Genomic DNA, 23,859 nt, shown 5'->3' with positions numbered 1-23,859 from the left:
AGAGCAATATAGTGGGACCCTACCAGTAGGTCGTCGGAGGTGAAATATATCATATTGAAGTACTGACGATGAAACCAAACAAGAATATCACCACTTCATACTGAGGTCCAGTCGATGTTAGAGAAAGCGTGTGGGAGGAAAGCTGAGAGGGAGAGTCTTGCGAAACCGAGTCTTACATGAAGTAACATTAAACACTTGTGAATCTTGCAGGGAAAATCTAACTGTTACAGAGCAGGACTCAACGTGGCTCCATTTACGAGCGTGGTATGAAACATAGGAGGATTTACAGGATCTGGGCCAAGGGGGCATTAGGGGCTCTCCAGGCAGGAGGGAACGTTATTCATCTTCTATTGCGGAGTGATGAATGGTATATGCATATGTGGGCGCACACGCATAGAAACACAAACTCGCTCACACACACAAACTCACACACACAAACTCACACAATACCCCTAAGGACTTCCTGATGTCACAGTGGGGGCTCTGTGTGTGTTGTTTTATGTTTCGGGCCCCGTGCCGAGCCTGCGGAATGCGACACGGAGATGGCCAACAAGATGCTTACAGGAATTCTCGCCGATTCTCAATTTCCCTTTTGTAACACCAGAATCTGTCTCCTCATGAGCGGACTGTTCCCTCCCTCTCTACTCATCACTTCACTTGTCCAGTCATACCATAACCAGGGGTTGGAAATTATTTTCCAATCGTTTCGTTCTGAACAGAAACACAATTTGTTGCGTTTCATTCCACTGTTCCGACCAGCAAGTACCGGTTTATATCATTCCTTTCTGTTCCTTTTTAAACCTGAGAAATCAACCGTTTTTTACATTTAGCTCATTAAATTACTTCACCAATCAGTGCGGATAGAGCAGGCAAGCTAGTTGTTTACATTAAATTACTTCACCTATGGCGCAAGATTCAACTGAAATTTTGCGGGTGGGTAGAGAGTGAGGGTTGAGGCTTAAAGTGGAACTGACAGCGTTTTAACTGCAGATATGAAACAAACAGACAATCATAAGATATGAAACAAACAGACAATCATAAGTCAAAAATATCAAATTCCCAGTATGTGCTTCAAAACCAACTTCATAAGAGGTTTTAAAAATAGGTTATATTTGACTCAAAATTCCATGACGTACAGTAAGGCATTGTTGGCAGAATAGATCAATGCAGTTCAATGCATGATTAATATAATTCACCAATACATTTCTTGGTAGTCCCAAAAATATTGCTATAAGGTTGTAAATCACAGCTGGCCTGGTACATTGTGTGCGTTCGAAAATTCACTCTGGCTATCTACTTCGATTTCAGAGCACTCGTCTGAGTGTGCAAGAGCGCAGAATAACTGATGAATTTACGAATGCGCAACACCCGCTGAATATGACCGGTGTCAGTAAAAGTGTTTCAATTGTTGGCAGCAGCACAGTTAGTCACTAACGCTCTAGATAACATGAAAACAGCCTAACCAGCTCTCCTAGGGCGAGTAAAATGGTCAGAGTGAGGTGTTCTCTCATTTGTGTCAGTGTGCGCTCTGAACGCACCAAGAGCAAAACACTGAATTTATGAACAGAATCTGACAACGCTCTGAATTTACAAACCACCCAGAGCGCACTCTGACACACTGGAGGAAATTTCAAAATGAACCCATTGTTGGCTGCCTCCACCCAGTGGGGATGCACTGTTTAAGTTTCAATTACTCAATATTTTGAACAAAAATGGGTGACTGTAACTAAGGCTGGGAATGTCAATATAATCAAACTAGCAAGTCAACAGTTGAGTCATTTGCACTGCTTTCTTGTGTCCCGTTACAGCACGCAGCGGAGGGAAAGTTTACAGACACATGCTACAGTCCTAGCTAGGCTACTTAGGCAGGTAGCCTAAATACGCACACACACTGGCAAAGATGTGCAGCTTGCAGGCAGACACTGGAATACGTTTCTGAGTGACAGAGTGAGGGCTTTGCATAGGCGCTTTGTTGCATTTTTTGGTGGGACAAGAAAAAAAATGCCTGGAACATAAATTAACGTTATTAACCGGTTCCTATGCTTTAAAATAACGGTTCTGTTCCGGGACAGCATGGATCACTTTCGTTCCTGGTTCCGTTTGTTTTCCTTGAAAAATGAAACAGTTCCAACCCCTGACCATAACTATCCTCTGAATCATAACTTGGATCACTATCAAGAACAAGACAAACAGATCACTCCCAGGTCATGAAATATGTTCTGTACTAAATACATGAAATAGTGATGTTGGTAATGTACTACAAAAAGCATGAAAACAAAATAAAAGGCCGATGCAGTCAGTGAAGGAGTTGCATTTCCACTGCAGCACAGAATTGATGTCATGCCAGTTCAATGAGGAAGCAGAGATTTTGCCTTGTCCACTGTCGATCCCACCTTCAGCCTAAACAACCTTTGTGGTAGAGTAGTGGAATGTTACTTGTAACTAAGGGTAGCAGTCACACTGTGCAGCATCCCAATCAAAATTGCAACATAAACAATGATTGATATCTTTATATGAATGAGCAGCCTGTGACGTGTGCGAATGTTACTGATTCAGTTTGTGTGTGCTGTATGCATGTGTGTATCTGTGTGTGTACACTGTGCTATAAAATGTGTGTGTATACACTGCACAGTCGTGTATTTCCGGGAGCTGCAGATCAGATGGAACTCGGCATCCCCGCTGTCACGCTGCAGCACTCCCAGACATGAGGAAAAGAGAGAGAGGACAGGATGCACTGTGGGATAGGGAGGACTTGCCAAGTTCACTTCCATCTCTGCCGCACTACACAGAGCTACAACACTGACAAGCTTACTGCAGAAAATAGCTTCTACCTGCAGCTTTATAGACTGCAGCTGCTATTGATCTCTGTCTATCTCAAATGCAGATTCAAGTAATCACTGTATATTTAAGTAATAAGGCCAGAGGAGGTGTGTGGTACAGTGCATTCAGAAAGTATTCAGACCCCTTCACTTTTTCCATATTTTGTTAAGTTGCAGCCTTACTCTAAAATTGATTAAATAGTTTTTCCCCTCATCAATCTACACGCAATACCCCATAATGACAAAGCAAAAACAGGTTTTTAGAATTGTTTGCAAATTTATAAAAAATAGAAAACTGAAATAACACATTTACATAAGCATTCAGACCCTTTACTCAGTACTTTGTTGAAGCACCTTTGGCAGCGATTACAGCCTTGAGTCTTCATGGGTATGACGCTATAGCTTGGCACACCTGTATTTGGGGAGTTTCTCCCATTCTTCTCTGTAGAGAATGTGCAGCTATTTTCAGGTCTCTCCAGAGATGGTTGATCGGGTTCAAGTCCGGGCTCTGGCTGGGCAACTCAAGGACATTCAGAGACTTGTCCCGAAGCCACTCCTGCATTGTCTTGGCTGTGTGCTTAGGGTCGTTGTCCTGTTGTAAGGTGAACCTTCCCCCAAATCTGAGGTCCTGAGCGCTCTGGAGCAGGTTTCATCAAGGATCTCTCTGTACTTTGCTCCGTTCATCTTTCCCTCGATCATGACTAGTCCCTACCGCTAAAAACATAACCACAGCATGATGCTGGCACCATCATGCTTCACCGTAGGGATGGTATTGGCCAGGTGATGAGCGGTGCCTGGTTTCCTCTAGGCTTCGCATTCTGGGCAAAGAGTTCAATCTTGGTTTCATCAGACAAGAGAATCTTGTTTCTTTAGGTGCCTTTTGGCAAACTTCAAGTGGGCGGTCATGTGCCTTTTACTGAGGAGTGGCTTCCCTCTGGCCACTCTACCATAAAGGCCTGATTGGTGGAGTGCTGCAGAGATGGTTGTCCTTCTGGAAGGTTCTCCCATCTCCACAGAGGAACTCTGGAGCTCTGTCAGAGTGACCATCGGGTTATTGGTTACCTCCCTGACCAAGGCCCTTCTCCCCTGAATTCTCAGTTTGGCCGGGAGGCCAGCTCTAGGAAGAGTCTTGGTGGTTCCAAACTTCTTCCATTTAAGAATGATGGAGGCCACTGTGTTCTTGGGGACCTTCAATGCTGCAGACATTTTATGGTACCCTTCCCCAGATCTGTGCCTCAACACAATTCTGTCTTGGAGCTCTACGCACAATTCCTTCAACCTCATGGCTTGGTTTTTGCTCTGACATGCACTGTCAACTGCGGGACCTTATATAGACAGGTGTATGCCTTTCCAAATCATGTCCAATCAATAGAATCGACCACAGGTGGACTCCAATCAAGTCGTAGAAACATCAAGGATGATCAATGGAAACAGGATGCACCTGAACTCAATTTCGAGTCTCATAGCAAAGGGTCTGAATACTTATGTAAATAAGGTATTTCAATTTTTAATAAATGTAAAAAAAAATTTAAAAAACTGTTGTCGCTTTGTCATTATGGGGTATTGAGTGTAGATTGCTGAGGGAATATATTAATCCATTTTAGAATAAGGCTGTAACGTAACAACATGTAGAAAAAGTGAAGGGGTCTGAATATTTTCTGAATGCACTGTATATGGCCAATATACCACGGCTAACGCGGAGTGCCTGGATACAGCCCATAAGCCAGGTGGACACTACACGACTTTCAAAATCCTAACACAGTTGAGCCTCTCACATTAAACAACCGTCTTTCCTGCAGTTTTTTTGTGTTGCCAACGTAGTGGTGCGCATACTAAACGATGTGGCACAGACGGTGGTCACACAGTACTAGATTCTACACTTGGTCGTGAGGATTCTCCATACCACATTGTCTCGTGAAAACTATGTGATTAGATTGTAATGTAGCTACGAGCTGTGGCTCAAAGCAGCCTCCAACATTCAGTCAGACATTCACGCTCGCCATACAGAGTTGAAATATCTAGCCACATTTTTTTATTGAATAACATTGCTTGTAACATTTTGACACTTTACCTTTGGTTAAAGGCAAGTACAAACTAACTACACTGCTCAAAAAAATAAAGGGAACACTTAAACAACACAATGTAACTCCAAGTCAATCACACTTCTGTGAAATCAAACTGTCCACTTAGGAAGCAACACTGATTGACAATACATTTCACATGCTGTTGTGCAAATGGAATAGACAACAGGTGGAAATTATAGGCAATTAGCAAGACACCCCCAATAAAGAAGTGGTTCTGCAAGTGGTGACCACAGACCACTTCTCAGTTCCTATGCTTCCTGGCTGATGTTTTGGTCACTTTTGAATGCTGGCGGTGCTTTCACTCTAGTGGTAGCATGAGACGGAGTCTACAACCCACACAAGTGGCTCAGGTAGTGCAGCTTATCCAGGATGGCACATCAATGCGAGCTGTGGCAAGAAGGTTTGCTGTGTCTGTCAGCGTAGTGTCCAGAGCATGGAGGCGCTACCAGGAGACAGGCCAGTACATCAGGAGACGTGGAGGAGGCCGTAGGAGTGCAACAACCCAGCAGCAGGACCGCTACCTCCGCCTTTGTGCAAGGAGGAGCAGGAGGAGCACTGCCAGAGCCCTGCAAAAAGACCTCCAGCAGGCCACAAATGTGCATGTGTCTGCTCAAACGGTCAGAAACAGACTCCATGAGGGTGGTATGAGGGCCCGACGTCCACAGGTGGGGGTTGTGCTTACAGCCCAACACCATGCAGGATGTTTGGCATTTGCCAGAGAACACCAAGATTGGCAAATTCGCCAATGGCGCCCTGGTAGCCTGACTGCCATTAGGTACCGAGATGAGATCCTCAGACCCCTTGTGAGTCCATATGCTGGTGCGGTTGGCCCTGGGTTCCTCCTAATGCAAGACAATGCTAGACCTCATGTGGCTGGAGTGTGTCAGCAGTTCCTGCAAGAGGAAGGCATTGATGCTATGGACCGCCCGTTCCCCAGACCTGAATCCAATTGAGCACATCTGGGACATCATGTCTCGCTCCATCCACCAACGCCACGTTGCACCACAGACTCAAAGACGAGATCGGTAGCGCTCAGATTGCGTCTTTGACCCGCTAACATTAGAACGAGACAGCCGCGCGCCCCGAGTAGGCAATGACATGGGGATTTTGTCTCCGATCACAAATACTTGTCTGGGACAGCTAAATTGTGGCAAAAACCGTGTAGTGTACCCCTGGCTTCAGCCGTGGTATATTGGCCATATACCACAAACCCCAGAGGTGCCTTATTGCTATTATAAACTGGTTACCAATGTACAGTGAGGGAAAAAAGTATTTGATCCCCTGCTGATTTTGTACGTTTGCCCACTGACAAAGAAATGATCAGTCTAGAATTTTAATGGTAGGTTTATTTGAACAGTGAGAGACAGAATAACAACAAAAAAATCCAGAAAAACGCATGTCAAAAATGTTATAAATTGATTTGCATTTTAATGAGGGAAATAAGTATTTGACCTCCTCTCAATCAGAAAGATTTCTGGCTCCCAGGTGTCTTTTATACAGGTAACGAGCTGAGATTAGGAGCACACTCTTAAAGGGAGTGCTCCTAATCTCAGTTTGTTACCTGTATAAAAGACACCTGTCCACAGAAGCAATCAATCAATCAGATTCCAAACTCTCCTCCAAGGCCAAGACCAAAGAGCTCAGCGACAAGATTGTAGACCTACACAAGGCTGGAATGGGCTACAAGACCATCGGCAAGCAGCTTGGTGAGAAGGTGACAACTGTTGGTGCGATTATTCGCAAATGGAAGAAACACAAAATAACTGTCAATCTCCCTCGGCCTGGGGCTCCATGCAAGATCTCACCTCGTGGAGTTTGCAATGATCATGAGAACGGTGAGGAATCAGCCAGAACTACACGGGAGGATCTTGTCAATGATCTCAAGGCAGCTGGGACCATAGTCACCAAGAAAACAATTGATAACACACTACGCCATGAAGGACTGAAATCCTGCAGCGCCCGCAAGGTCCCACTGCTCAAGAAAGCACATATACAGGCCCATCTGAAGTTTGCCAATGAACATCTGAATGATTCAGAGGAGAACTGGGTGAAAGTGTTGTAGTCAGATGAGACCAAAATCGAGCTCTTTGGCATCAACTCAACTCGCCGTGTTTGGAGGAGGAGGAATGCTGCCTATGACCCCAAGAACACCATCCCCACCGTCAAACATGGAGGTGGAAACATTATGCTTTGGGGGTGTTTTTCTGCTAAGGGGACAGGACAACTTCACCGAATCAAAGGGACGATGGATGGGGCCATGTACCATCAAATCTTGGGTGAGAACCTCCTTCCCTCAGCCAGGGCATTGAAAATGGGTCGTGGATGGGTATTCCAGCATGACAATGACACAAAACACACGGCAAAGGCAACAAAGGAGTGGCTCAAGAAGAAGCACATTAAGGTCCTGGAGTGGCCTAGCCAGTCTCCAGACCTTAATCCCATAGAAAATCTGTGGAGGGAGCTGAAGGTTCGAGTTGCCAAACGTCAGCCTCGAAACATTAATGACTTGGAGAACATCTGCAAAGAGGAGTGGGACAAAATCCCTGCTGAGATATGTGCAAACCTGGTGGCCAACTACAAGAAACGTCTGACCTCTGTGATTGCCAACAAGGGTTTTGCCACAAAGTACTAAGTCATGTTTTGCAGAGGGGTCAAATACTTATTTCCCTCATTAAAATGGAAATCAATTCATAACATTTTTTACATGCGTTTTTCTGGATTTTTGTTGTTATTCTGTCTCTCACTGTTCAAATAAACCTACCATTAAAATTATAGACTGATCATTTCTTTGTCAGTGGGCAAATGTACAAAATCAGCAGGGGATCAAATACTTTTTTCCCTCACTGTAATTAGAACAGTACAAATAAATGTTTTGTCACACCCGTGGTATACGGTCTGATATAACACGGCTTTTAGCCAATCAGCATTAAGGGCTGAAACCACCAGGTTTATAATCATATTTAACCCCTATAAAGAATACTGTCCATACCGTATTGATGGATTTTGTATAGCTCAACGAAGATAGACCATTGGGAAAGCTGATTGCCGGATCAAATTTGGTTATAAACTACTTGATCAGTCATCAGTCCTACTTGAAACTGGTTATTTTGTATGCTGAAATGGTTCAACACTGATTAATCTGAAGCAGTGAAGGTTAAACAAGCATTAAGATGATTTTCTACTTCCTTTTAATCTGGAGTTAATGGAGAGTGAAGAACAGTACATTGGCCCTACTACATCAATTGCAGGTTTCAATCTAGCTTGAGAGGTCTGCTGTTATCACTCCACTCGGAGTACTAGGAATGTGATCGCACAGCAATCCTCAGAGTGCACTACACTACACTAGAGGAGTAACCAAACACCTGTCTAGGATTGGTCAGGAGCCACAGTGAGTGGTGCAGTGGCTGCTGAAGGTTTTCTCCTGTGTAAGAGCGGGGCGTGACTCTTCGTTGATACGGTGAGGAATGAAGTGCATTCAAGAGTGCAGTGTTTTGTCTCGTTGCAAAATTCTTTGTTGTTGAATGGGAAGGTTTATCTGAATGGTTTGTGAGTGACCATGTGTAACACTGAAGAGATGAGGCTTGCTTACTGATCAGTGACTATCAGTCTTCTTCTATATATGTTCTATTCAAAGCCTGGAGGGAGTAGAGCTACAAATTCAACAAGAATGTGATATACATGCTGTCCACTTACCTCGACTGCCATTGTCTTCATCCTAGAAGAGAGAAGAAAGAGAGAAAAGATAGTCAGACATTTTTTGCATTCACATTTCTTTTTATCCAGGGTTTTCCTCAACGAAGATAAAGTGAATGAGTGTAGTAGACTCTGGAAGAAAAGACAAGATGGCTTTCACTGTCATTAAAACAAGACTAATTGATAGAAGCCACAATCTGCAATATTAAAGTTGATTCAAACAAACATGACAGGGGACACAAGGGACAAAGGCGGAATTATTCTACGTGTCGCCGTCACTGAAAATGTTGATTAGAAAAAACTACTTGAGATTTGTTTGTTTTTATCTGATATACTTCACGCTTAAATACTTCATTTCCTTCAAGTCCGGGTTCAAAACACCCACGAGTGTTCTAATCCCATACTCCCGCAGCAACACATATGTTCTCCACATATTCTTTAAGACTCCCAAGTTTCCCTTGGCGATCCTTTAAGACAGGCTGACCCTCTTCAAGCTAACCCAGTTTCAAAAAGACTGGGACTGTGATTACTCAAGAGCTCCGAAAAGTAATTAGAATACATGATCATGGCATCTTGGATGGAATTCTGTGAATTTTATAAAGATCATATTTCTCCAAAGTTACAGGGTTTATTTTGTTATGTTAGGAAAGACTTTGTATAAAATCACTGTCTGGAATCTAAGGTTGACATTTTAATTTGAGTATTTCCCAGAAGCTCTTAGCTGCATCTTACTGTAAGAGGGGTATTAGAAAGCCTCAGCTAAAAGCTGGACAAGACTTGGCCTTGCCAGCTCTGCCAACTCTAATGCCATTTCTGGGAGCATTAGAAAAGAGCATCACGGCCAAGTGCCAACTGTTATTGATGGAGACATATTGCTTTTTATTTCTTAATGCACTGAGAACCCATAAACTCTCAATGAAGTTAAGGTTCCGTTTTTCCAGATAAGAGTTGAACTGTGATTATACAGAAACACAAAGCAACCCAATTCTACTTGAAAGAAGAAAATAGGCCAACACCGTACAGTGTCACAAGGGAGGGCCTTTGTACCAGTACTGCTGGATATAACTCTGCAGCATCTAGGCCGGAGTGCTTCAGCTTTGAATTTAAATGTCAGTGCCATAGCAAAATCTGACCGAGAAGAGGAGTGCTCCGTGTAAGATCTCTTTTAACACAGTGAAAAGTGTCAAAATACACTTGCAAACGTAAACACAAAACACAACGCACTATTCTACAAATTGATTTATAGTTAGAAAAATCCCAAATGGAGACAACAGTAAATCCCTTAAAAAACATAGCTTGAAACGATCAGATGGAGGCATCGGAAGCACTATCCCATTAGAAGAGGTTGAGTATTCCAGTATTTACTGAAAATCATGGAATGGCGGCCCATTAAGAGCGGAAATGCTGGGACAGCAGGATTAATGCTAGGAGCAGCATAATGTTGATGTTATTCAGTGGGTGTTTCTGGCTCCTTTCCCAGGTAAGATGACAACAACTGAGATTACACTACAAAACACTGTACACTACCATATATTAGTGAATTTCAGTGTTGTAGGAAACTGACAACTGTAACCCATAGTCTTCCTCTAAACAAACTACAATTGGTCCATATTAGTTGATGATTAATATGATAGAAATATGGTTGAATGTTAGTATTACAGTATTATTATTGTCTATGAATTGTATGTGCAGGGCTGCCTTGTGAAAGAGACCATGGTCTCAATGGTGACTCCCTCTTTAAATAAAAGTAAAATAAAAATATAGTATGTGAGGAATATTCAATAGTTAAACAACTAGTACTAAAACTGCTACAGCTGTCATACAATACATGGCCAATGCTCGTTGAAGATCTCATTCCAAAATCATGGGAATTAATATGGAGTTGGTCCCCCCTTTTCTGCTATAACAGCCACCACTCTTCTGGTAAGGCTTTCCACTAGATGTTGGAACATTGCTGCGGGGACTTGCTTCCATTCAGTCACAAAGCATTTGTGAGGTCAGGCACTGATGTTGGGCAATTAGGCCTGGCTCACACTTGGCGTTCCAATTCATCCCAAAGGTGTTCGATGGGGTTTAGGTCAGGGCTCTGTGCAGGCCAGTCAAGTTATTCCACACTGATCTCGACAAACCATTTCTGTATGGACCTCGCTTTGTGCATGGGGGCAATGTCATGGTGAAACAGGAAAGAGCCTTCCCCAAACTGTTGCCACAAAGTTGAAAGCACAGAATCTAGAATGTCATGCTGTAGCGTTAAGAATTCCCTTCACTGGAACTAAGGGGCCTAGCCCGAACCATGAAAAACAGACCCAGACCATTAATTCCTCCTCCAATAAACTTTACAGTTGGCACTATGCGTTCGAGCAGGTAGCGTTCTCCTGGCATCCGCCAAACCCAGATTCGTCCGTCGGACTGCCAGATGGTGAAGCGTGATTCATCACTCCAGAGAACGCGTTTCCACTGCTCCAGAGTCCAATGTTTGAGAGCTTTACACCACTCCAGTCGACGCTTGGCATTGCACATGGTGATCTTAGGCTTGTATGCGGCTGCTCGGCCATGGAAACCCATTTCATGAAGCTCCCGAAGAACAGTTATTGTGCTGATGTTCCTTCCAGAGGCAGTTTGTAACTCGGTAGTGAGTGTTGCAACCGAGGACAGACAATTTTTACGTGCTTCAGCACTCGCCGGTCCCGTACTGTGCGCTTGTATGGCCTACGACTTCGTGGCTGAGTAGTTGTTGCTCCTAGACGTTTCCACTTCACAATAACAGTACTTACAGAAATTTGACAAACTGACTTGTTGGAAAGGTGGCATCCTATGACGGTACCATGTTGAAAGTCACGGAGCTCTTCAGTACGGGCCATTCTACTGCCAATGTTTGTCTATGGAGATTGCATGGCTGTATGCTTGATTTTATACACCTGTCAGCAACGGGTGTGGTTGAAATAGCCAAATCCACTAATTCTAAGGGGTGTACACATACTTTTGTAATGTATCTATGCTCACTAATGTTGACTGAGTGCGGTCATGATGTTCTCACCTTGAGGGAAGAGTGGACAGCTGACTCTGGCGGGTAGACGATGAAGTGGCGCAGCGTGAAGCCAAAGCCCTGCGATGTGCGCTGCAGCCGGAGTGTCTTAGGGCCCGGCCAGGAGAAGGGCTCCTCCTCCGCCCCAACCGGGGACCCCATCGCAGACGCCTCGCTCTGGTCACGCCCATCCTTCTGTTTAGCCTGAGAGAAACAGAGAGAGGGAGAGATAGACTTTTAATGTGGTTATTGTTACCTTTGAGATAATCCACTAAAAATGTAGGACAGGTAGATTCACATGTTTTCCTCTTACATACCTATGTTAGTGTAATGTAAGCTCATTACCAATTCAGTCACAGAAGAAAACATTATCTGGAAGTGGCCTTAGACTACTCTTTTCATCTATTGTCCTCCTAGAGGGAGAAGGTGCTTTGAGTGGATTGAAACCGTGAAGGACGCAACAGAAAGGCAGAGAGAGAGAAATGGCAACACAGTCAGACATGACATCAGAAGCACACCCATAAGATTTAGACATAAGGGCCTGGTCAGATAGGAGAACATGAACATGTCTAGTGTCATTCCGGTCTCCCAATAGGATATCTTCAGTAGTGATGACACAATCAATCTTAACAGTACAGTCATCAGATTCACAAGGCCACAATTTACAAGTGATGAGAACATGGCATCAAATCCCCATTACATAAAGACAGTAAAGAAGCTTTATTCAAACAAAGAGTTCTCTGTTTTCTAAGAAAACACATGTATCTTCTTCTTCACCTTGTTTATCTGACAGAGTGAGAGTTCCTTTGGCTAAATCAAGCGGAGTTACGTGAAATGGAATAAAGATTCCGTTTGTTGACATGGCTACGGTTCTACCAAGCGCTCAGGAAGGTAAGAAAGTAAACAAAAGAGTTCATTCAAGGACAGGGCATAGCTTTGGTGTTTTAAAGGAGGCCTGGTTAAGTCTAATTGTAATAAATATTCCAACTTTGATAAATTATGCTTTTAGATACAAATATACAGTATGTCAACAATCGTTTCTCCAAAGAACTATTCTATGGATTATATTTTGTGTAAATCCCCAAAATCATGGTATTTTTTGGTCTAGGTTTAGTGAGGAATCACTTGTATACTTTGTGTTCAGTGCTCTCAGAGAACGGCTAAGCATATTCCAATTGAATTCATGGTAGGCTAATATATCACAACTTGATGCAACAAGAGTTTGGTGCTGGCTGGGTTGAAAAGCAGTGAAATGCCATTTTGTATAATGACAAACTTCTGGATGCTGTTGAGTTTGAGACAGAGCTCCAACATCCAAGAACACTGAAAAGGCTCACATCCTGTTCAACACACTGTTTATTTTCTCATAACAGAGCCTGTTGTCAGATGCATTAAGGCTAAGTGCCACAGCTCCGTCCACAACGAATCATTCGTACACTGTTGTAGATGGAACTAAGCTGTGTACAAGAAACAGGGATTTCCGCTAGTCTCAAATATATATCATGGCAACAGTAACCACAGAGAAAACAATGATTCACCCCAGCCTACTTATAAGACCCTCTTTTCCTGAACGTGACACACAATAACGTCACACAGAGATAGACATCTAGACACTGTAATCTATCCTGCCTGGTATGTATCACAGGCATGTACAACACCACATAAAGAATCACCTGACCTTATCACATAAATTCCACTCGCTGGGGAAAAGCGCTACAGTATTTCACAACCCAACGTCAATGAGAAAGCCACACGATATCCTCCTGCCTCTCGTATACTGTCTGCGCCGTAAGACTTATGTCATATTCATTATCAAACTGATGGTTCGCTCAGCCCACACCACCACAGGGTGTGCGTTAGTGGTCACCATTGACAGCACCACAGCGACTATGGGCCAACCATGGGCCTGCCAAACAGTCCTCGCTGCAGCCTCATCCCAGCTTTCTCCACAGGTTATGAGCAGAGGTTGTTTTTTTTCCTTCTTCTTCAGAATAATATGTCTTCAGTGCGAAAACACTGCCTCCCATCTTTCTCTAAGCTTTCCCCACTCTCTCTCTCTCTCTCTCTCTCTTTGTCTGTCCTCCCTTACGCTCTCTCCCCCTCTCTTTCGCTCTCCCCACAACACCTCTCTCTCTGTGTGTGTGTGTGTGTGTGTCTCTACAGCAGATGTAGGAGCCTCAAGAGAATGGGCTGGGCCTGTATAACTGTGGGCCTGGTGAGATCACTGCGACCCCGCAGCTCTGCTTAGAAACACTTGCGGACACTCACACCAACACACACTTGTTTTTCTATCCTCATGGGGACCTAACATTTATTTCCATTCAAAATCCCATTTTCCCTAACCCCAACCCTAACCTTAATCCCTAAATGTAACCCTAACGCTTATCCCTAATTCTAACCTTAAACCTAAACCCTAAGCTTAAAATAGCCTTTGTCCTCGTGGGGACGTGGGAAATGTCCAAACGAGGGACAATATTCCTTGTTTTACTATCCTTGTGGGGACTTTTGGGGATTTCAGGTCCCCATAACGATAGAAGAACAAGACCACACACACATACTTTTCCAGCTCTATATTTAATATGATGAATTATAGAAAAGTAGAGGAGAGGCAGCAATGCAGAACAGGGAGCAGGGTGTCCAGGACTGTGGCTGACACTGCAGTCATAGTCAGTGAAAGAAACAAAAGCAATGAGGATTAGCTAACCCTCAAACAACTAATCAGGCTAATTCCAAAGTTCTTTGCACGCAGCTTTACACACCTTGCTGACTGGCATTTTGAGTGAAGAGTTGAGGGTAGTTGCAGGAATGGGGATCACATTCATGAGGTATTATAGCGTCCCACCACACCCTGAAAAAAAGTGTCACTAGGGACTAGTGGGCTAAGGACTCCCCTCCATATCCTACACAGTCATGTGAGGCATCTACACTGGCATTCCCCATCAGCACAGGTTCAACACTGTCAACACCTCCGCTTTGGAATCCCTCTCTGCTGCACCAAGCAGCAACAGCCATTAAATATAGATTTGAATGTGATGTCCGAAAATAGCTGCCTATAGTTACTTGCCATGTGGGTGCTGTGCACTTGTATGTCAGTTGTGTAGTTGTGTGTCCAATACCTGTCGACTCAGTCTCTCCTCACAGTCCTTCTTGGCCATAGTGAGTCACTCTGGTGCTGTTGGCTTCATGGCTTGCCCTCTCTCTGACCACAGGCCATTGCAATTACACATGAGATTATTCACTCCCATTCACATCATAGGAAAATATGGCGTTGTGCTCCCCTTGCCCAAAACAATAATGACTGAATTACTCCAACTAAGCACATTAATAATCATTATAAAAATCTAAAATAAATAACTATATTTATGAAATAAATATCTGTAAAAGTACAGATCCAAAAATAAATCCATGCCGCATTTTAACAGCTGGTGGAAATACAGCTATTATCCCCTAAATATATCCCTGTCCTTTCAGTCTTTCAGAATTGACCATAGGGAGCATTACAAAAGACCGGTCAGTGAAACAGTACTACCCTGCCACTGGAGCAAGGGATGAGGCTCACGACATTCCTGAGACAACACACAAAGTGTTGCACCCCCACCCCTCACAAATCCTTACTATGTTACGCAATATGCTTAGCTGCAAGCCACTGATACTGCCTGGGCACATATTTCAGCACAGGTCAACGTTTTACAACTCAACAATGCACTGCCAACGGTTCTCTACTAAAAGAGCCTACTACTTGCTTTTAACACATGATTTGTGATCAAGCTCTTTGTACAATCCGAAAGGCATTAGGGTGAACTCGAAAATTCCTCCGAAAGCTTGGCGCCTTACCCTGGATCGAACACAGTTCCTCCTGGATGCTTCTTGGAGTCTGCCCCAGGACACTCTCCTGTCTGTCTCCCCCCTGAGGCCTAGCTCCACGTCCCCCCAGTAAGCCTGGGCTAGCAGCTGGAACCACAGGCAGTAGGGCTCCGACAGGCAGCCTTCAAACCCGGCCAGACGAGCCCAGGGACAGTCCCCCGTCGAGGGAGAGCAGCCCACCTCAACATCCAGCAGATCCACCAGGTCAGGGCAATCTTTCAGGGGCACCGTAGTCACACAGCTCCCGGCGGAGACGCCCCCATTCCTCTGGGCCAGCATGGCATAGCCAGTAATACGGCTTTATATCCGTCAAGGAAAAATAAGAAAGGAAGCCAGGCAGTAGCGCTTTCTTCTTCTGCTCTGAGATCTCCGTTTCACTAGCTTCTCAGTCTTTGTTACTCTCTGAGTTTCTCTTTTTACTTCTCCCTGTTCTCTCTCTCGCCCAGTCTGTTCTCAGTGTTGGGAAGCTGGGCTGTTCCTCTGTGCTTCCCACAGCCACATGATGTTTCCACTCAGTGGAAGAGCTGGGGCAGACTGACGCACCAGCACATCCACCCACCTCACACTCTCTTACAAGCACACACATCTGGCTGGGCGGCCAGATGAGTTCTCTTTTAACCCTCCCTTCTCCTTTTGCGCTCTTTTTCACCTGATTCTGAATCAACTAAACATACACACACGCTTGTGCACACACAGGTTAAGCGCTAGAGAAATTCAACAAACTACACATTCTAGCATAGGGGGGACAAGCCTGCTATCTGGGGGACAGGGACAGAAATAGCTGGGATTGTTTTCTAGGTCCATGGGTGGACATAGTTAAGTTGGGCCACACAGATAAGGCAGCCACCACCTATTCTCTGAATCTGTAGGCCATTTGGACACAATGTCTAAAAGCATGCCCTTTCCACACAGACATAGTGCTCACATGACAGTACTGAGATGCTTTCAATCTATCTATATCTCCTCTTAAGTCAGCACCTAACTACAAAGGCTGTGTGCTTATTCCATCGGCTTTACAAGCTCTATTTTCACACCCCATCCAAACCCGTTTTCCCTTCATCTTTCCCCCAGTGGGATTACATAAGAGGAGAGCCGGGTGCCATGCGGACACTTTTTTAATGGGTTATGGTAAACAAACCCACAGGAGGCTTGGCAAGGGCTTTATCTTAAGTGCAGTGTGCTGGATAGGATGGACTCTGCCTGGATACTGCTTAGCAAAGCTCTCTGATTGGGGGAACGGGCCACAGAGTTCAATATTTAATTGGATTTGGAATCAGGTGATCGAAGAAATGGAACTCTGCTCCAAAAGGAAAAGAAACGCAGCAGTCATTTTGGACAACTCACACTGCTTGTCTAGTGAATCTGGTGGAATTTTCAGATATTGCCATTTGGTGAAAACATAAATGAGAACACCTCTGAAAAATGCTACTTCATATAAAGTCAACTAAAACAAAAATGGCAGATCAAAATTGTCAGTCTATCAGCCGGTCAGATAAGTGTTCATATTTTGGGTCTGATATATTTGAAGCAAAGTCTTTCTAATCTACTATGCCAGCAGCGACCAAGAAAATAAAAGGAAACCAGTGATGGAATGTTCCCTCCAACCATGCATTGCTGATGACCCTCTTATTACCACATTCATTCCACTGAATATGGCCTGCACCATTCGAGACGTCCATGTTATGCAAGTAGCTAGACGAAAGCTCGCAAAGACTGTCTGGATGCAAGTCTCGTCTCAAGCGCCACAAACACAAGCAAAGTCGAGGGGGACTACTTTTCATGGGACTACTTTTACAGTTGCTATGGCGATACAGTGCCACAACAGTCAGGCATTGGGACAGGGTTTTTTCCCCTGGCCACGGCGGCATGTGAAACCAGCCATTCAGAGCCTTAGGGTGCAGGACAAAACTCAGTGGAGAGGTGTGTGATATTTGCTGAACCTGGCCTTCATCCATCTCACTTTCTCTAGCCTGCTTTGAAACGCTGAACTAAGCAGTTATAACCGAGGACCTATTCTCAACATAGAGCCACAATTTACCGGAACATGTATGCTATAGATCAACGTGCAAACGTAGGAACTACATTTTGAAAAGCAGGAGTGGTGTAGTGTTCTAATCCTTTGTTTTGCTTTGTTTGGTTGACTTTGTGCGGATGTAGGTCGTGTTTTAATGCCTGGGCTAGTTGAGCGCTAGCCTGGATACCAAAGGAGTTGCTGGGTCCAGGCTAGTTGAGTGCAGTAGTAAGGATACTATTCAGATCATCTCAGGAAGCTGTAGAGCAACGAGAGCATGGGAGTGATGTGTAGACATGCCTTTCACTGATTCTCAGACTGTCCATACTTGCTTTAATAGGTCACTAACGCACACATCCAAACAATACGCTTCAAAGCCATGACACCAAACAGACACAGAACAGTGAACGTGGCCTGGGGCAATGCAGGTGCTGCCTTCCACAAAACAGATCCACTCCCTCAGGTATTTACCTGTACGAGACAAATACTTTAGAATCCTCCCATAACATCTATTCCTACCCATTGCAGACAGAAGACGTGGTATAACTTTAGGTTTATATGACCCCTTTTCAAACAGCCCCTTATTTACCACTTTCCTGCAGGTATACCCCCTTTTATACGTATCAGTTTGTAACTGGACATTTTACACATTACCCCTTTCAGATATAAACAAAATATGGTATAAGGAAGATGATATGGTCAAAAAGTAGGATTTCTGTCTGTATATGAAAGGGGTAATAATACAAATTGGAATGCCAACTTAGGTGCCTCAGAAAAGGGCTCAACATTCATTTCCAATTTCAAACCTACAATCTTCAAAATTAGGCTTTTTTTATTGCAACCAATCACACAATGAAAAAGCTGACTGAAGTACCAGGTTCTCAGCAGTTGGGCATACAAACAGGTGCCTGTATGTGTCCATACTAGAACAAACTATAAAACTGACATGGCTATTAACACCTTCTCATAGGAGCATTTTCAGTATTTATGGGACCATGGGAGAAGAGAAAACAGTAGTGCTGTCAATTCACACAAAAACAACAAAGTCTGCTTCCCTTTGGACCAGCCCACAAAATTAACTCCAAGTGCAGCCATGGTCTGTGAAATTCTAACTACTGGTGCGAAAGGTTCTCCTCTCACCTACTGACCAGCAAAGCAGGACTCAGGCTTGTTTGTTTTATAATTTATAATAGGTCTTTACACATAGGGCTGCTGTTATTTCCCTGTCCCATCCTACTCCTCTCTCTCGCTCCGGACCCTTCATACTACAGCTGTGAGTGAAGTGTGAGTCCCCCTGCCAACAGCTCTGCCAATGGCCTTGTGGGTTCACGCAACATCGCACCAGGGGCCAAGGGAAATACCAGACGGGTGTTGGAGGGGATAAGACAAGGATGTAAAAAAGGGGTTTAGATGTTGTTGTGAGTTCTCCCCCCTTTATGGGTTTGTAAGCCCGGCCAATATGTGGATTTGGATTTGTTGCAGGCGGTCAAAATAAGAGGGCCAAAAGAAAGTTGCTAAAATGAGTTCCATTTCTGATGACTGAAATATTCTGCTTTTACAAAATGTTATGCTGTTTTCAAATGAAACACAATACCTTGCTCTTGTTAAAGCTTTAAGAATTGATTTGTTTGTACAGCCTATTACCACCGGCTGTAGCAAGTGCAGAGAATAAAAAAATAACCATCTTAGGTGTCGTGTGGTTGCAACTTCTTTCAGATGTTTACATTTCAACATCCTCTCAAACCATCTAGCTGGAAAACAAATATTTTTACGGCACTGTTTTGTTTATCCATTCAAATTTCAGAAGCCTAGGATTTAGTACCCGATTATCTGGAGGTTTGATGTGCAACAATGTGAACGAGGTCAGTGTTCTAAAACATAGAGAACAAGAAAGCAAATCGGGGCTCAAGAACAAAAACAATTAATTTGAGAAGGGGGGAGTGTGGTGTGGAGGGAAGAAAAGAAAAAGACAAAGTCTGCAAGAGGATTAGGGTCCATTCAAGGGAGCTTTTCAAGACTCCTTGTGGGAAGGGAGATTTAATCTAGACATGCTGCATCTGGGCTCCGTGAGGTATTGCTTACTGTAACAAAGGAGGAGCTAATGAGGGCCAAGGAACAGCCTGCCCTCAAACACACCCACACCACTAAAAGCCTTCGTACAGCCCTAGTGGGGCACCAGGGGGCATTGGCCCCATAATAAAATGTCCAACCTGGCATCCCAGGAGAAAGATCTGCCGATATTGTTGCCAGATTTTGTTTTGTTGTAAGGCCAAGATAAGCGTCTAAGCCTGCTTGATCTTAGGGGGTATTGGCGGAGTCAGGTACTGTATATGGGGATATAATTTATCAGTCATATGCCAGGGCTGGGAGTGTGTATTACAGGCTACTTGGAAATACTCTACTTTCCTCAAGGGGAGGAGAGAGGGGGATCTAGCTGGGACTAGTCAGAGAGAGACCTGCTCCGAGCTGTTTGTAAATGAGAATGCTGCTAATTACCTGCTTATGTAATGGGAAACAGTAGTGTTAGCCAAGTCTATAAAAACTCGCAAATGGCACTTCGGCAATCCGGGTTTTCCCCTTCTGCTGGTGTTTACGTGACAAAATAATTTGGTGGCAAGTGATACTAAAAACATACTGATGAAAAGTCCACAACATTTTCAGAAAACGACTATTTTAAAAAGACTGCATTTGCCTTGGTAGGAAAGAGGAAGAGATTGCTGGCAATGCCAACTTTATTTTAAAGAGAAATTCCAAATTCCAAATTCCAAGTAATGATGTAACAACTCTAAAAACTGACATTTCCCCTTGGCATGACTCATCTGTATGACACATTTATGCACTTGAGCATCATGTCTTTTCCACTGGCAACAACAACCACAACTCCCAGCCTTGGATACGATCTGAGTTGTCCACAAGACAACACAGCGGCTAACTTCCACAGTCTAGGCCTGTTGAAGAAGAAATGGGGATTTCCTTAAAGACGGCGGTAGGGTAGGCTGGAGAGAGGCTGCATGGGCGGACATTGGCTCTGAAAGAGGGAAGAACAAAGACCTCCAGCCAGGGGAGGCTCACGTGAGGAAGCTGTATTAGCAAGCTTGGTTCCATAGAACCCCCTGCTTGATCTGGCTGATTGTCTCTCGGGCTCCCCAGACACCTCCTGACAAATGCCTCTGCCAATCATGCATTCAGTCGGCCGCTCATTCACTCCATGGCAGCAGCTGCTCTCGTCCAGAAAATAGGCAAATATGTTTCTGATGACACCCCCCTTGTCAAAAAAAAAAAAAAAAAAGCACTGGCAGACGAGGTTTAATTATTACGTTCTCGTTCAGACAGTTGCACCCGAGGGATATGCCACACAATGAGGGAGAGAGGTGAAAGAATGAGGAAAAGGGTCTGGAACGGAGTCTACTGCTTATGAAGTGAAAGTAACATGTATTCAGCACTTACGGTAGGGGAATTCCAAAGAAACATAGACCCTTTCAATGGCAATATGTCTTGATAGAAATACACCATGGAGCGTAAGTACAAATATTCCCCAGTGGAGAAGCTCTGCAGATATCATCAATCAAGAGATTGACGTATACACAAACGTCTGATTCAAGCAGCTAGAGCACTCCGACAGACCCAAAGAGAGAATGTATGGATGTGGCTTTCCTGTGTATACTAACTGACTCAGGTTTTCCAGGAGCCTGAAAGACCTGGCTATGAAGGTTTCCTCCCTGTTACCATTAGTTAACGTGTGCTTCATAAAGGGCCTATATAGCAGCCATGTAAGATGACCTGGAATCCCTGATGCATTTTTGCATAGCTGGGGGAGGAGGGAGAGACAGGGAGGGAGGGGTCCACCCATTCTAGACGCATGCTTGACGGATGTGTAATTATAGAGGAATGGTGACAACACTTTCAGAGAGGAAAAACATGCAGCCATCTCCATTGCTCTGATCAGTTCCAAATGAGTCCTTATTTATTTGGGAGCAAGGTTTTACAGACAGGCCTTCGACCCTCATCAATCAAATTCAATCAAATGTATTTATAAAGCCCTTTTTACATCAGCAGATGTCACAAAGTGCTCATCTCTCTATATAGACCTAAGGTTAATCTAGTCTAATTGATTAATCTACATGGAGGCAAAGCTATCGGAAAAATTGACACTTATTTAGTAGCCAAATATAAAAAGGTTCCCTGATATATACAATCAGGACAGTCAGCCTCCCTTATACTTTTCCTACACGGACTCACTCACACATACGCACAGAAGAGAAATGCCATCCATGTTACCCGCTGTGTCTTGGGTGTCTATTTTGGTAACCGGGTGAAATATTTACGACCGCAATTCAAAATTCATGAGTGGTTGGAGCGAGACATTCCTCAGCTCAAAAAATATGCCCCATGATGGTGTGTTAAATATTCATATTGACATGAAGCCCTTCCTGTGTCTGGCCCTCCGTGCTGTCTCACGTGAGGGCCTATGGCCAGGGCTTTAGCCGAATGTGCAGCAGCAACTTGTAATCTTTTGAATGAAGTCATTAGGGCTGAAAGTCATCTCACATGATAGAGAGAACTTGCAAAATCCAGCAGGGGCAGTGGCCTGCATGTCAGTCTGTTTCAGAGTTGGACAGGGCCCACAGAGCTACGCTAAGCCTCTGCTCTACCTACCTACCAGACCTCTTTCAGTAGATATGAGATTCCAAACAATGGTCCACTGAAAATAGAAAAATTGGTACATGACATAACTTCTCAAAATAGTTAATACCTGAATTAAATGGGCAAAAAGTGACTATAAAATTTAAATCATGTAGTGGACTGAATTCAACAAAGGGGCTAAAGAAAAGCTTAGGGGCTGGTTCTGATTAGATGCAGGCTCTGGGATAGACCAAACTGGAGCCAACACACACAGCCTTTAAACAACACAGAGAGCCTGGAGCTGTACATTACACTGGTATTATAGGAGAGGGAAGAGAAAAATAGAGAGGGAGAGAGAGAGATGGATGAAGAGGCCATACCCAGCGAGCCAGCTCCAACAGAGACATTACTCTGATGATCACCAGGGATTGAGTCATTAATAATGTCAGAAGTGTCTAATAGAGGAATTAACTTCTCTGTAAAAGACCATGGTGTTTCTTCCTGTGTAAACAAAGCCTGGGCAAGAGCACATGGAACAGTCTTCCCTCCTCCTCCACTCTGAGCTCTCGTGTCCAATGGGTGTGCACTAATTTATGTCTTCTCTAGTCACTTTTCATATTGCTCTGCTTCCAATCTCTCAGTCTTAAATCGAATTGTCTTAAACACTGATGCTGTTGATTTGCATGCGTAGACAACGCCCAGTGATCACATCACTTGGAATTTGTTGGACAATTGGTGTTGGAGGGATTTATGGTGAAGGCAGGCACGCAATCAAAGTAAATGGCCTTTCAAAAACGTCTAAAGACTTGAAATGCATACTCTTCACCAAAGCATAAAAACAATGCTAATCTAAGTGACTACTTCTTATTAGTTGCCGTGTCAATAACATCACAGACCGAGATAGGTGGGGGGGATGAAAACTGAACTAGAACCATTCTCTCTGTAGCCTACTTACCATTGATAAAATAATAACTGGATACAATCATTACTCTGCATTTATCAATGACTTTCAATGAGAAGTGCAGACTGGCACGTTTCCCTCTCTCTGATCTAACACTGCCTCCTTGTTGCTGCGTTCTCAGCATTCCTCCAGGGTTGAGTAGGCTGACTAGAGGCTTCCTGGGGTGGATACAGGTCTGATTTATAGCCTGTGTGTTGTTAACTAGCTGCGCTGTAATCAGTGGGTTTTTGCGTCATGTCTGCGCTGCCGTCTGCTGGCGCTACTCACTGCAGGAAAGAGTTCCTTTGAAGACAAGGGGATGGAGCTCGGCCAGAGGCTGGGGAAGTGGTGATCCAACTGGGGGGGCTTGGGAGTGGTGGAGGAGGACGCAGCCGACTTTGGGGACTGACTGATGATTCCACCAAGGGATTCCCACAGACTAGCAGAGTTCTGGCAAACCCAACAAAGCCATGAATCCTATTTATGACGCGAAGAATAGTGAAACATTTGGTCACCTCATTGAATTCAGGGTTTAAAGATCAGCCAGGTATTAAAGTACAAGTAAAACTAGAGGGGGATAACTATGGGAAAGGCTGCAGCCTTGGGGCTGGAGCCAGGGGTGGGGCTGTGTAGAGGCCAGGGTGGAGCAGGAGGAGCTGCCTGAGAGATGGTGTCTGTTCTGTTGTTGCAGAGAGCTGAAGGTTTTGGCCATGGTGAACCAGAAGTTGGATAGGATTGTTCATAGCTATATGAGCTAAAGCCAGCCAAGACTGCAGTTCATTGAAGGGTTCACGAGGTTC

The 23,859-nt window shown here is 44.2% G+C and overlaps 1 protein-coding gene across 4 annotated transcripts in view; it reads right to left on the bottom strand.

Moving 5' to 3' along the window:
- Positions 1-23,859, bottom strand: part of LOC121569373 (rho GTPase-activating protein 21) — a 109,886-nt gene that overhangs the window by 49,236 nt on the left and 36,791 nt on the right. For 2 of the 4 annotated variants that reach the window (XM_041880266.2, XM_041880267.2), the window contains exons 1-3: positions 15,456-15,704; positions 11,634-11,825; positions 8,597-8,618 (exon numbers count right to left, since the gene is read on the bottom strand). In XM_041880266.2, coding sequence (XP_041736200.2) covers positions 8,597-8,618; positions 11,634-11,783 — 172 coding nt within the window. In that variant the 5' untranslated portion in view covers positions 11,784-11,825; positions 15,456-15,704. Of the gene's footprint in view, positions 1-8,596; positions 8,619-11,633; positions 11,826-15,455; positions 15,705-23,859 lie in introns of those variants that run through there. The other 2 variants (XM_041880269.2, XM_041880268.2) reach the window with 1 other exon arrangement.

The sequence above is a fragment of the Coregonus clupeaformis genome, chromosome 7 (assembly GCF_020615455.1).
Source record: "Coregonus clupeaformis isolate EN_2021a chromosome 7, ASM2061545v1, whole genome shotgun sequence".
In the NCBI taxonomy this organism is placed as follows: Eukaryota; Metazoa; Chordata; class Actinopteri; order Salmoniformes; family Salmonidae; genus Coregonus; species Coregonus clupeaformis.
The sequence above is the reverse complement of the archived record's forward strand: the minus strand, read 5'-3'. Positions and strand labels throughout refer to the sequence as shown.